At 41.8% G+C, this 11,372-nt stretch overlaps 3 protein-coding genes across 4 annotated transcripts; 1 reads left to right on the top strand and 2 right to left on the bottom strand.

Annotated features, from left to right (window-relative positions):
* Positions 1 to 2,019: 2,019 nt before the first annotated feature.
* LOC148575739 (uncharacterized) lies at positions 2,020 to 2,463 on the bottom strand. Its single transcript, XM_088502526.1, has one exon. The coding sequence runs from the start codon at positions 2,461 to 2,463 to the stop codon at positions 2,020 to 2,022; it is 444 nt and encodes a 147-aa protein (XP_088358652.1).
* Positions 2,464 to 4,780: 2,317 nt separating this feature from the next.
* On the top strand, positions 4,781 to 5,429 carry LOC148575740 (uncharacterized). The gene is made up of 2 exons (XM_088500589.1): positions 4,781 to 4,991; positions 5,113 to 5,429. Exons 1-2 carry the CDS (start codon positions 4,794 to 4,796, stop codon positions 5,416 to 5,418), a joined length of 504 nt encoding a protein of 167 aa, XP_088356715.1. The 5' UTR covers positions 4,781 to 4,793; the 3' UTR covers positions 5,419 to 5,429.
* A 182-nt stretch (positions 5,430 to 5,611) lies between these two features.
* LOC107646447 (uncharacterized) lies at positions 5,612 to 10,460 on the bottom strand. 2 transcript variants are annotated; one of them, XM_088501026.1, is made up of 8 exons: positions 10,281 to 10,460; positions 9,942 to 10,111; positions 8,991 to 9,843; positions 8,830 to 8,898; positions 7,681 to 8,744; positions 6,690 to 7,583; positions 6,396 to 6,584; positions 5,612 to 6,318 (listed from the first exon to the last, which is right to left on the bottom strand). In XM_088501026.1, the coding sequence occupies exons 3-8, from the start codon at positions 9,841 to 9,843 to the stop codon at positions 5,854 to 5,856; spliced, it is 3,534 nt and encodes a 1,177-aa protein (XP_088357152.1). In that variant the 5' UTR covers positions 9,942 to 10,111; positions 10,281 to 10,460; the 3' UTR covers positions 5,612 to 5,853. The 2 variants fall into 2 exon arrangements, with proteins under 2 accessions (XP_088357152.1, XP_088357151.1); XM_088501025.1 differs by having other exon boundaries at positions 9,942 to 10,119.
* Between the last annotated feature and the right edge of the window lie 912 nt (positions 10,461 to 11,372).

An 11,372-nucleotide genomic window follows, 5' to 3' on the forward strand; every position in this document is an offset into this window, starting at 1 on the left:
CTGGGTTGGCTTCTACTCCTCTTTGAGTAATCATGAATCCCAGGAACTTTTCGGCCTCCGTGGCAAACGCGCACTTGAGCGGATTAAGCCTCATGCCGTGTTGCCGTAGGGAGGAAAAAACGCCATCAAGATCGCTCAGGAGGTCGTCGGGTCGTGTGGTCTTTGCGAGTATGTCATCCACGTAGACTTCTACTATTTTGCCTATAAGTTCACTGAATATCCTATTCATCAGCCTTTGGTACGTGGCCCCAGCGTTTTTCAGACCAAAAGGCATTACTTTGTAACAATAGGTTCCTCCTGGCGTTATGAACGCCGTTTTTTCCTCGTCGGGTCGGTGCATCGGTATCTGATTGTATCCTGAGTAGGCATCCATGAAGCTCAGATACCGGTACCCCGCCACTGCGTCGACGAGTGCGTCGATGTTAGGTAGGGGGTAGCAATCCTTGGGACACGCCTTGTTCAGGTCGGAGTAGTCCACGCACATTCTCCATCTCCCATTGTGCTTTTTAACCAGGACCACGTTCGACAACCAGGTCGAGTAGTCTAGTTCTCGGATGAATCCTGCTTCTAGGAGGCTGGCCGTCTGCCTGGCTACCTCTTCTGCCCTTTCTTGCGACATTTTTCTCCTCCTCTGGGCCACTGGCTTGGTTCCCGCCTTAACGGCCAGGTGATGTATATGAGCTGGGGATCTATTCCGGGCATATCGGCAAGCGTCCAGGCAAAGAGGTCGGCATTAGCCCTGATCATTTCCATCAAAGGCTCCTTCATCTCGTGGGGGAGGTTCCTGTTTATGAATGTAAACTTATCGTCTTCCTCGCCGACCCTGAATTTATCCAGGTCTCCTTCTGGCTCTAGTCTGGGTTTGTCGTCTATCCTGGCGTCCAGGTCAGCAAGGAAGACCCCAGATGCTTCTTTAGATTTTTTTCTGAGAGAAAGACTGGCGTGGTCGCAAGCGACCGCCGTTTCCAAGTCGCCTTTGATGGATCCTACGGATCCGTCATTGGTGACAAACTTCATCACCAGCAGCTTCGTACTAATGGCCGCCCCCAGGTCATTGATGGTTTTTCTGCCCAGAATGATGTTATAGGCCATGGAGTCTCGTAATATCACGAAGTCCGCCATGACTGTTCGTCGTTTTTGCCCCTGTCCTACAGAGGTCGGGAGTGAGATTATTCCATCCGGGTTGATGAAGTGGTCCCCCAACCCTACCACACCGTGCTGGTGGGTCGTCAGGTCGGCGTCCCTTAGTCCCAGGGCATCGAAAACGTTTCGAAACATGATGTTCGAGTCTGCCCCCGTATCTACCAGGATTCGTTTGACGAGGCCCGTTCCGACCTTGGCCGTGATGACCATGGGCGGACTTTCCGGTGCCTCGTCAAACCATTGGTCCTCTGGGCCGAAGGAGATGGGTGGGATACCTCGGGAACTTCTAACAGTCGAGGTGGAGACTGCTAGGACTTTGGCGTCTTTTTTCTGTACTGACTTTGACCTTGGGGCGGTATTTCTGGCCGTTACCACGTTTACCACTATAAGGCCGTGGTCGTCACCCTCTGGTTCCTGCCGTCGCCTTATTGACCGGGATCTGTCTTCGCTATCGTGGTCCCGGTTGCGTCTCCTTAGTTCCCGAATAAGGTGGGAGAAGTCGGCAAGTTTTCCGTCCCTGATAGCTTGTTCCAGGGCGTCTTTCAGGTCGAAGCAGTCTTGGGTCTTGTGCCCGTAACCCTTGTGGTACTCGCAGTAGAGGTTCTTGTTTCCTCCCGTCCTGTCCTTCAGAGATCGGGGCTTTGACAGTATCCCCTTTTCCGCTATCTGTTGGTAAACTTCGGTGATTGGTGCCGTGAGGGGGGTATAATTGGTGAACTTTCCAACTCGGGGGAACGGTTTGGGTGTTTTACTCGAGCCGCCGTCCCTGGCGTGTTCCTTTGGTCTTTCTCTGCCTTCATAGTGCCGTGCTTGGTTGTAGGCGGGCTGCCGTTTATTGGCAGCCACGACCCGGCTGACTTCTTCGTCATTGATGTACTATTTGGCCACGCACTGGATCTCTTGCATTGTCCAAACGGGCTTTGTGGTAAGGTGTTTCCTGAAGTCCTCATTCGAGAGCCCGTTCGTCAAGCACAGGCTTGCCACCGAATCCGTTAGACCGTCAATTTCCAGGCACTCGTCATTGAAACGGTCCAGGTATTTCCTGGTCGGCTCTCCGGGTCTCTGTGTCACCCCTAGCAAATTGATTGGGTGTTTGGCTTTGACAATCCTGGTCGTGAATTGAGCCAAAAAGGCGTGGCTGATGTCGGAGAATTGAGTCACCGAACCCTGCGGGAGGTTGTTGAACCACTGTATCGCTGGGCCCGCCACGGTGACCGGGAAGGCGCGACATCTGACCTCGTCTCCCACCCCTTCCAGGTTCATCCTGGCCTCAAAGGCCGTCAAGTGTTCCAGGGGATCTTGTGTTCCATCATACTTCATGTCCGTTGGCTTGTCGAAGTCTTTCGGCAGCCGGACCTCGAGTACGGAACGGTGGAAAGGGGTCGCTCCTATTATCACTGGTCCCCGGGTAGTTCTCCCCGGCTCGTCATTCTCCCGACGGGCGTCCTCTTCGCCTCTGTTCGACGCACGCCGTCTCTCGTGTCGGGCGTAAATGATGGGGTCCCGGCTTCTTCTTCTGGCTCGTCCCCGTCCCCCCGTGCTCTCCGACTCGTATTTGGGGCTGGGTGAGCGCCTTGAGCGGCTCCTTGAACGGAGCGGGTGGGGCTCTGCTCCGGGGTGCGTTGGTCGCGTTCTCTTTCGGCTAGCCGGCGTTCCAAGTCTTGCATCCTATGGCGCAACTCTTGTATTATCCTGGCGTAGTTGTCGCTAGTTCCTCCGAAGGGGCGTCTTTCGTGAGTCTGCGTCGTGTCCCTTGGAGGCGACCTCTGCTGTTGTCGAGTTTCTGTCGAAACGGCGCCTCCCCCAAGCACGGGAGGCGCGGCCTCGCTGCCGGTCCCAGTCTGGACTAGTACGAAGTCCATGGACGAGAGTCCCCACAGACGGCGCCAATGTTCGGTGGATCGGTTACCGGACGGTTCGGGTCAGGATCAGGGGTGAAGGAAGGGGCTCGTCTGGTCACAGTCTTCCAGTCCGAGGGCGCGAGGTCCCGAGCACTTCGTGTGAGGGGGGGTGCCACCTGCAAAAACACTCCGACGCTCTTGTCAGAATACGTGCAGGCAGAATGAAGGTGGTGTAGGGATGTGACGTACCTCAGGGGAAGAGCCAGTCTTCCCCTTATATACATGTCAGTATTGGGCCCCTCTGGAGGGCAGGCCCATACTCCCAAGGACGCTGTCCCATAGCTGCGAGAGAGCCGTACGGGACGCGTGTCCGGGTCGGTTGAGAGGCGAGTAGTCGGGCCGTGTGGAGCTCGGGTCGGGTTGACCCGCGGGAATCCAGGACTGTAACAGAATTATAGTTTTTTATTTTTAAGTTAAATTATAGTGTTATATTAATTTTTTTTTAAATATTTTAATCACTTCTCACAACCATTAAAAAAATGTTAAAAAATCATCAAAATTTATTAATTTTGGTCTTTATTTTTAGTCATCAATCTAATTCATTTAGTCTAATAATCTAACAATATATTTTAACATATTTTTTATTTTAATTAAACAAATGTTTTATTTATTGAACTAAGTAATTTTAAAACTAATACGTCATCTACCCTTATCTGGTTTACATAATAAACGAGATAATTTTTTATATACTTTGTTTAAACTGTAAACGAGATATATGTATTTGTAAATATAAAAATATTTTTTTAAAATAGTAAAAAATATTAATAATTTAAATTGGACCAAACTCTCAACAATAGAACATTTTCAAATAATAAAAAAGATAGACGATTTTATATAATAGAAAAGATAAACAATTTTAAAAATGGAACACTATCAATAATGGACCATAATTAAAAATAGTGGAAGAATCAATAGTGTTAATAGTGGATAATTAGAAAAAAAAGATAACAGTATTAATAATGAACAATTTAACGGTACTACTTAGGGTCTGTTTGGGAAACACCAAAAAACTATTTTTTTCAACTTTTGACTTATAAAAAGTTACATTAATGTGTTTGGTACAATTTTTTAGATAACTTTTCAAAAAGTTGTTTAAGAGTTTTTGAAAAAGTTAAAAAATGTGACTTCTATTTTCAAAAGCTATTTTATCACTCTTATTTAATGCACAACTTTAAAACAAGGACTTCTATAATAACTTTCCAAACTCAAAATAACTTATTTAAAAGTTAATATTAATAAAAGTCCTTATATTTTAAGCTCATTTTTCAAAAAAACTTTTTTAAGAAGTTTAGCCAAACTGGCCCTTAGTACTTTTACTTATTCTCACTTGTTTTCACTTGGGAGAAATAAACGTGTTATATCAAACCGTCTATTTGTCATTTAAAATGTTCCATTTTTAAAAATTGAGGTAATGACCAATTCGGTACCCGAAAGATTCAAACGCTGACATTTTGGTACCCAACTATTGTTATTGACAAAAAGGTACCTGAATGATTTAAAATTTTGCCAAGCGTGTCCAAGAGCTTGCCGGAACATATCTCCGGTGAGTACGATGCTTACGTGGTGGCCCGTTTTTGCTGACAAGGTTAGTGTTATATTAGATGGAATTTCTAATTTTAATTATTCTTATCCTACTTAGAAAATAAACTAAACCTAATTTGAACATTAGTTTTGCCCCAAATTAATTTTGCCCTAAAACCCAATTTTGCTCTCCTCGCTCTCTCGTAGAGCACGATCCCAATCTGGAAGATGCAAGCAGCTAGGGCTCGTGGAAAAGGTGGAATCGTGAGAAAGCACTCATCCATAGCCTTCGACGTTGATGGTGGTTCTGGAGTTGGTAGTAAAATCTACGATGGGTGTTGCTTTTGTCCCCTTCCGGTGGTTCCGTTGAAGTCGAAGACAAGTAGCAACCCTGATAGATGGTTTCTACGTTGCCCTCTGTGGAAGGTAAGGTTAAAATGTTGATGTTACGTGAGGAAATGATGCATTCTTCCTGGGTTTATTTTCTCCACTTTTCAGATTTACTTTCCGATCTTCTCTGATTCATGAAATTTTTGTGCCATGCTAGAACACACAAAGACGTTGTGGGTATTTTCAATGGTTGGATGAAATTGAAGAGCAATGTGTGGAAGGAGAAGTTTCTTCGGAGAATAGCAACATGGTGGGCATAGCAGACCCAAAAAAGAAAAGCAGAATCAACCAGGAGGGTAGTGATGGACGGGAAAGGGATAGGATGATGATGGTGTTTCCTATGGTTAATGACATGAAGGAGAAACTGAAGAGGGTTGAGTTCTTGTTGATTGTTATCTGTGTATTGCTTGGGTTAAATCTGTATTTGAGTCTGCTGTGTATGGCTAAGTATGGTCAAATTTAAGATTTTAGGAATGAAATTTTGTTTATTTGTAATGTTCTCCTAATTGTAATTGAGATGAATTAATGGATGCACTCTTATTTGTCTTCTGTGACTGAGTTATTGCTTTTGAATTGTGAGCAAGCCATATATAAGATAGGTTAGCCATTGATTAAAAAATGGCATAAACAGAAGCTGTATAAAAACACCTGTCTCATAGCATGAAAACATAATCTCATAGCATGAAAACATAATCCATAAGTATCCAGAGTAACATATCTCAGACCCAAAATAACAAAAGTTTTGCCCCAAAAAACCTATCATGGCATATTGATAGTAATGTTGATAACAAAATGGAACTAAAAACTAAACATGCCATAATGGCATTTAGTTGCATAGTATCTAGATCAAGTCCAACATGGAACTAAAAACAAAACGAAAACCCAAGAAAGAAAGCTATCACTTCTTGATGCTTGCTGAAGGCTTTTTCTTCTTCAAGGATAGGGTGGGCATGAAGCCTATGAACCTGCTCTGTGTGGCTGGGCTTGCTGCTGCCATGGTTTTCCTAGACACAGTTGGTGGCCTAGAGGATGCTGAATATTGGGCTTGCAGAGTGGGCCTACCCAAAGGACCTTGTGACATTGACCCAGGCCCAGTACTTGATCCTGCAGCATTGGTTGGTGTGGCTGGGATCTGACAATTAGACCCAGCATCATGGCTGGCAACCCTAGTTTGAGGTGCTGTTGGGGTTGGGGGTCTTCCTCTTCGAATGGTCCTGCCCCTCCCTCTTGTTGGTGGTATTGGTGGTGTTGGCTCTACTGGCCTTGCTGCCACTGGAGGTGCTGGTCCTGAGCTGGTTGCTGGTGTAGTGGCTGCATTAGGGGGTGCAGCAGTTGTTGTGGTAGACAAATCAGCCTCAGTGTTCTATATGAGTTGGGTGATTAGTTCCAGGTGCAACATTTTGAAAAGAACAAGGTCTGAATTAAAATACAAAAGTTTACCTCATCAGGTTGACTCTGTGGGTAGTTTTGAGTGAGGTTTTCCTCATCTGCAACATGTGCAGCATGTGCAGCCTCCATGGTCTCCTCCCAGTTAGCTTCTTGCTCTCTAGCTTCATCCTCATCAATTCCTTCTTCTTGAGCAGCTGCTCCATTTGATCTCTCAGGGCAAGTCCTACTATTATGTCCAACCTTGCAGCCAGGCAATAAATAAATTAAATCAGTATCCAAACAGTTTATGTATCATTGAATAATATTATGTAAGTAGATAGTAGATAATAAATTTGTTTCACTTACTCTCTTGCAGGTTTGACATGTTATCTGGCCATATCTTCTCTTGGCATGGTATTGGCTCCCAGAGTCTTGCTCGCTGCTGTCCTTCTTCCTTTTCTTGGAAGGTCTGCCAATAGGCCTCTTGTATGGAGGAGGCAAACAAGGCAACCCTTCATGGTGCTCCCAATACTCTTGGCTTGGTATGCTGTTAATGTGAAACTGGTAAGTCCTGTTGTATGCCTCGATGGTGAGCTTGTGATGGACATAGTCTTCAGGCTTCTCATTCTTCCTCTGGATTGCTGCAATACCATGACAGCATGGTAGTCCAGTCAGCTGCCATTTTCTGCAGGAACATGTCCTCTCTCTTGTGTTCACCCTGACTCTATGTTGCCACTTTCTGAGTTCAAATTCGTTATGTTCATCATCACCACACCACTGTGCCTCCCAATAGTTAGCTTGTTTTTTTTCCTTCTCTAATCTACTCACTTGTATTGGGGCTATAAGTCCAGTGTAAGCCATCAGTGCGTCCTTGTGAGTTGCCATCGTCTTCATGATATAGAATCTGAGCTCCTCAAGCATTGTCAGTATGCTTTTCCCCCGCAGATCCACAATGGTTGAATTAAACGATTCACAGTTGTTGCTAGTCAAGCTATCAACCTTTGGCCATTCAGAAAACTTGCTTCTTGACCACTGTTCTTGCTCAAATTTATCCAAATACTCCCATGCCTGTTTATTGATCCTTTTCACATTAGCCATTGCATCCTTGAATTCTTGATCAGTAGTTGCTTTTGCACATTGCCAGAATGCTCCCTTAAGCTCCTTATCCTTCCATCGTTTGTTCAGATTTCTCCACATATGCATACAACAAAATCTGTGCTTCACACCTGGCATCACATCCTGTAATGCTGGTATCAATCCCTGCATTCATGGGTAAATTCAGCAGTTAACATTAATACACTTAAGTTACTCAAGTAGGAATATAAGAACTATAATGATTGGATACACTGCATATTACCTTTTGCTGGTCGGACATGAACACCCAGCCATTCTCATTATAGTCCCCTATGTCAGTATGTAACTCCTCGAGAAAGAATCTCCAATTTTCCCGAGTTTCTGCATCGACAACACCATATGCAATTGGAAATAGCTGGTTATTCGCGTCCTGACCTACTGCTGTTAGTAACTGCCCTCCAAAGTACCCTTTCAGAAACGTCCCATCTAACACTATGAAGGGTCTGCACCCTGCTTTAAATCCCTGCTTGCAAGCAGCCAAACATACATACAAGTTCCTAAATCTAGGCAACCCTTCCTGCTGTGGAGTTGTCCCCATGTTGGCTCTTGACCCAGGATTAGCCTTGATGATCTCATTCAGATAGTCTCTAAGTCTCAGGTATTGATCCTTTTCCGTTCCTTCAATAACATCTTTGGCCTTATCCATAGCCCTGTACGTCATCCTCTCATTAACTGAGATGTCATACTCCACCTTAAACCACTCCTGTGCCTCCCTTTGTAACATGTTAGGATGGATTCTGAGTTTAGGCACAAGCTCTTCAGCAACCCAGGCACAACTCACTGACTTACTCTTGTTGCTTCTCGGACAAGTATGCTCATCCACAAATGTTTTAATCTGAAACGAGGCTGGATAGTTGGTCCTAGAACAGTAACACAACCAAGGGCAGTCGAGGTCATAGCAAATCACCCTGCACCTCTTCTTCTCATTCCTAAGATAGAAAACCTGTCTTCCAATCTGTATGTTGTACTTTTGAACCGCTGCTTTAAAGTGTTCCATGGTCTCAAACTCCATGTTCAACTCCAGAGTAATTTTCCCAAAGGGTGTGTTCGGGTTATGTTGAGGAAAAACAGGTTCATCTTCATCATCAGATCCAGGAGGGCTATACAGTTCATCAGATTCGTATTGGTACATCTCAGGTCCCATCTCTCCATCTGCTCTGTTTGGGTTAGGCACCTCTACCCTTGGTGCTTCATCATCCTTTCCAGGTACAATCCTCTGTCCAGATGGTTGAGGCCTAGGATGATTTCTCCTAGAATTTGTCCTATCCTTTCTTTGTGTTTCTGTATCTGTTAATACATCAGGTGATACTTGTCAGCCATCATGCAATATTTATCAAAAAATGCTGTAACAAAACAGAAATAATATGTTTACCTGCTGCATTTTCTGTAGCTGTTTCCTCTGCCCTCAAGTCATCCACCACTGGTTCTTCAAGGTTAACACCTTCATTGGCAACATGTGCATCATAATCATTGGATTCATAAAACCAATACTTATCCAAAAATGATATAACAAAAAAGAAATAATATTTTTACCTCCTGCATTCTGAGTAGCTGCTTCCTCTGCCCTCATCTCATCCACCAATGGTTCTTCATTGTTAGCACCTTCATTGGCAACATGTGCATCATCATCATTCCTCTCATGTGTTTGTTCATTTATTGTTTCAGCTTCTAGAGGATCACCCTCAGGCTGTTCAGATTCAGCAGCTCTCCTTTCTTGTGATAAACCACTGGGTGGTGGTCTTGGATGCCTCTTTCTCACCCTCTTAACAACTTTTTCTGGAGCTGCAGGTTGCTCAGTCTCTTTATCCCCATTTCTGTGATTCACATCTTCATTCATAACACCACCCTCTCCGGCCTCCGACTCGTTAACATCAACACCCTTCTCAGTCACAACTTCATTCAAAGTCTTCTTCACAACAACTGTTAAAGCCTTACTCAACTGATTAACCTCGCCAGTTTTCTCACTCACAACTTCAGTTTCCCTCTCATCACCTGGTGGATTGACCTCAACCACACTCTCACTGCTACCAGAAGACACCACATCGTCATCAATGATTTCAGGGTTGGCATCAATAGGGTGATCAAAGTAGAGATGGACAGTGTTGTCGTTTTTAATTGCACTCTCACACATCATCATCACTTCAGCATCTGTCCTTAGTACTCTAAGACCCTGACCTAATTCGAAACCAGGTTCTAGCCAATACGCCTCATTATATCCAGGGTAACCCAGGTCTAAAAACAACCCCTCAACAAAAAATAAATTACATGTCTCCACATTCACCCTGTGTATCTCAGTGACTAAACCCCCTTCGTATATCACATTCCCATCTCTAACCTTTTTCAAGCAACCCATGTGATGATACACAAACGTAACTAAACGATCCATCTAAGAAATAGTAGAGAGAAGATACAATGAATAAACAAGATGTCACCAGCAAACGCAAAATACCAGAACTTAAACAAAGAACATGAAGCAGAACGTACCTCTTCGTAGGGTTGCTCCTTGCGAACAATGGTGATCCCACGATGCCACTTGAGAACCGTTACCCTTGATTCGATAATGCCTCTCGCCTTGTATCCTTCTTCTTCGCGCCAAGCTTCGAGACCAACGTCTCTCCCTCTCTATGTGACCTTTGATTTTCACTAGTGACACACTATGACACTAACCACAGTAACTCAGTAACTAGTAACTTGGTATATGCTAATTAGGTTTTAGGGCAAAATTAATTTGGGGCAAAACTAATGTTCAACTTAGGTTTAGTTTATTTTCCAAGTAGGATAAGAATAATTAAAATTAGAAATTCCATCTAATATAACACTAACCTTGTCAGCAAAAACGGGCCACCACGTAAGCATCGTACTCACCGGAGATATGTTCCGGCAAGCTCTTGGACACGCTTGGCAAAATTTTAAATCATTCAGGTACCTTTCTGTCAATAACAATAGTTGGGTACCAAAATGTCAGCGTTTGAATCTTTCGGGTACCGAATTGGTCATTACCTCTTAAAAATTTAGTTCAATTTAAATTATATATATATATATATATATATATATATATATATATATATATATATATATATATATATATATATAAACGAAATACACTAAAAATTATCTCATTTATAGATGGCATATTTTTGTAATAAATTTTAAAATTATTTATTTTATTAAATAAAATATTTATTTAATTTATTAAAATAAAAAATTCATATTTTAACCCATATTTTTAAATATTAATAATTAAAATAAATAACACTGTTAACAAGTAAAAGCTCTATTAACACGAAACACGTTTATTTCTTATTAAAATTTACACTAAATTAATTTAAATAATACTTCAAAATTTTAATTTAGATATAATTTTATTAAATTTTTAATTGAAATATAATTTTTAACTGACAAAATTTTTAAATTTTTTTATGTACTTTCTTAAATATTAATATATATCATTTAAAGTATATATAATTTTACATACTCTCATACAATAAATAAAATTAAAAATATATAATTTAAATTTAAAAATTAATACTCAAAAAAATACATAAAAAATTTAAAAATATATAATAATGGACAATGGATAAAAGTAATAGTAGAAGAAGCAATAATATTAATAATGAGTAGTTAGAAAAAAAAATAACCATGTTAATACGTGTTAATATTTTTAAAACCGTCCATCTTTTTTATTATATAAAATCGTTCATCTTTTTTACTATTTGAAATGTTTCATTTTTAAGAATTTTATTCGATTTAAATTATAAATATTTTTTATTATTTTCAAAAAAATATATTTTATATTTATAAATATATAATATATCTCATTTACACGATCAACAAAATAATTTTTAATATATCCCTCAACAAAATAATTTTTAATATATTCCTTTTACACTATAAACAAAATATATAAAAATTGAA

The sequence above is a fragment of the Arachis ipaensis genome, chromosome B1 (assembly GCF_059453495.1).
Source record: "Arachis ipaensis isolate K30076 ecotype BB chromosome B1, ASM5945349v1, whole genome shotgun sequence".
NCBI lineage: Eukaryota > Viridiplantae > Streptophyta > Magnoliopsida > Fabales > Fabaceae > Arachis > Arachis ipaensis.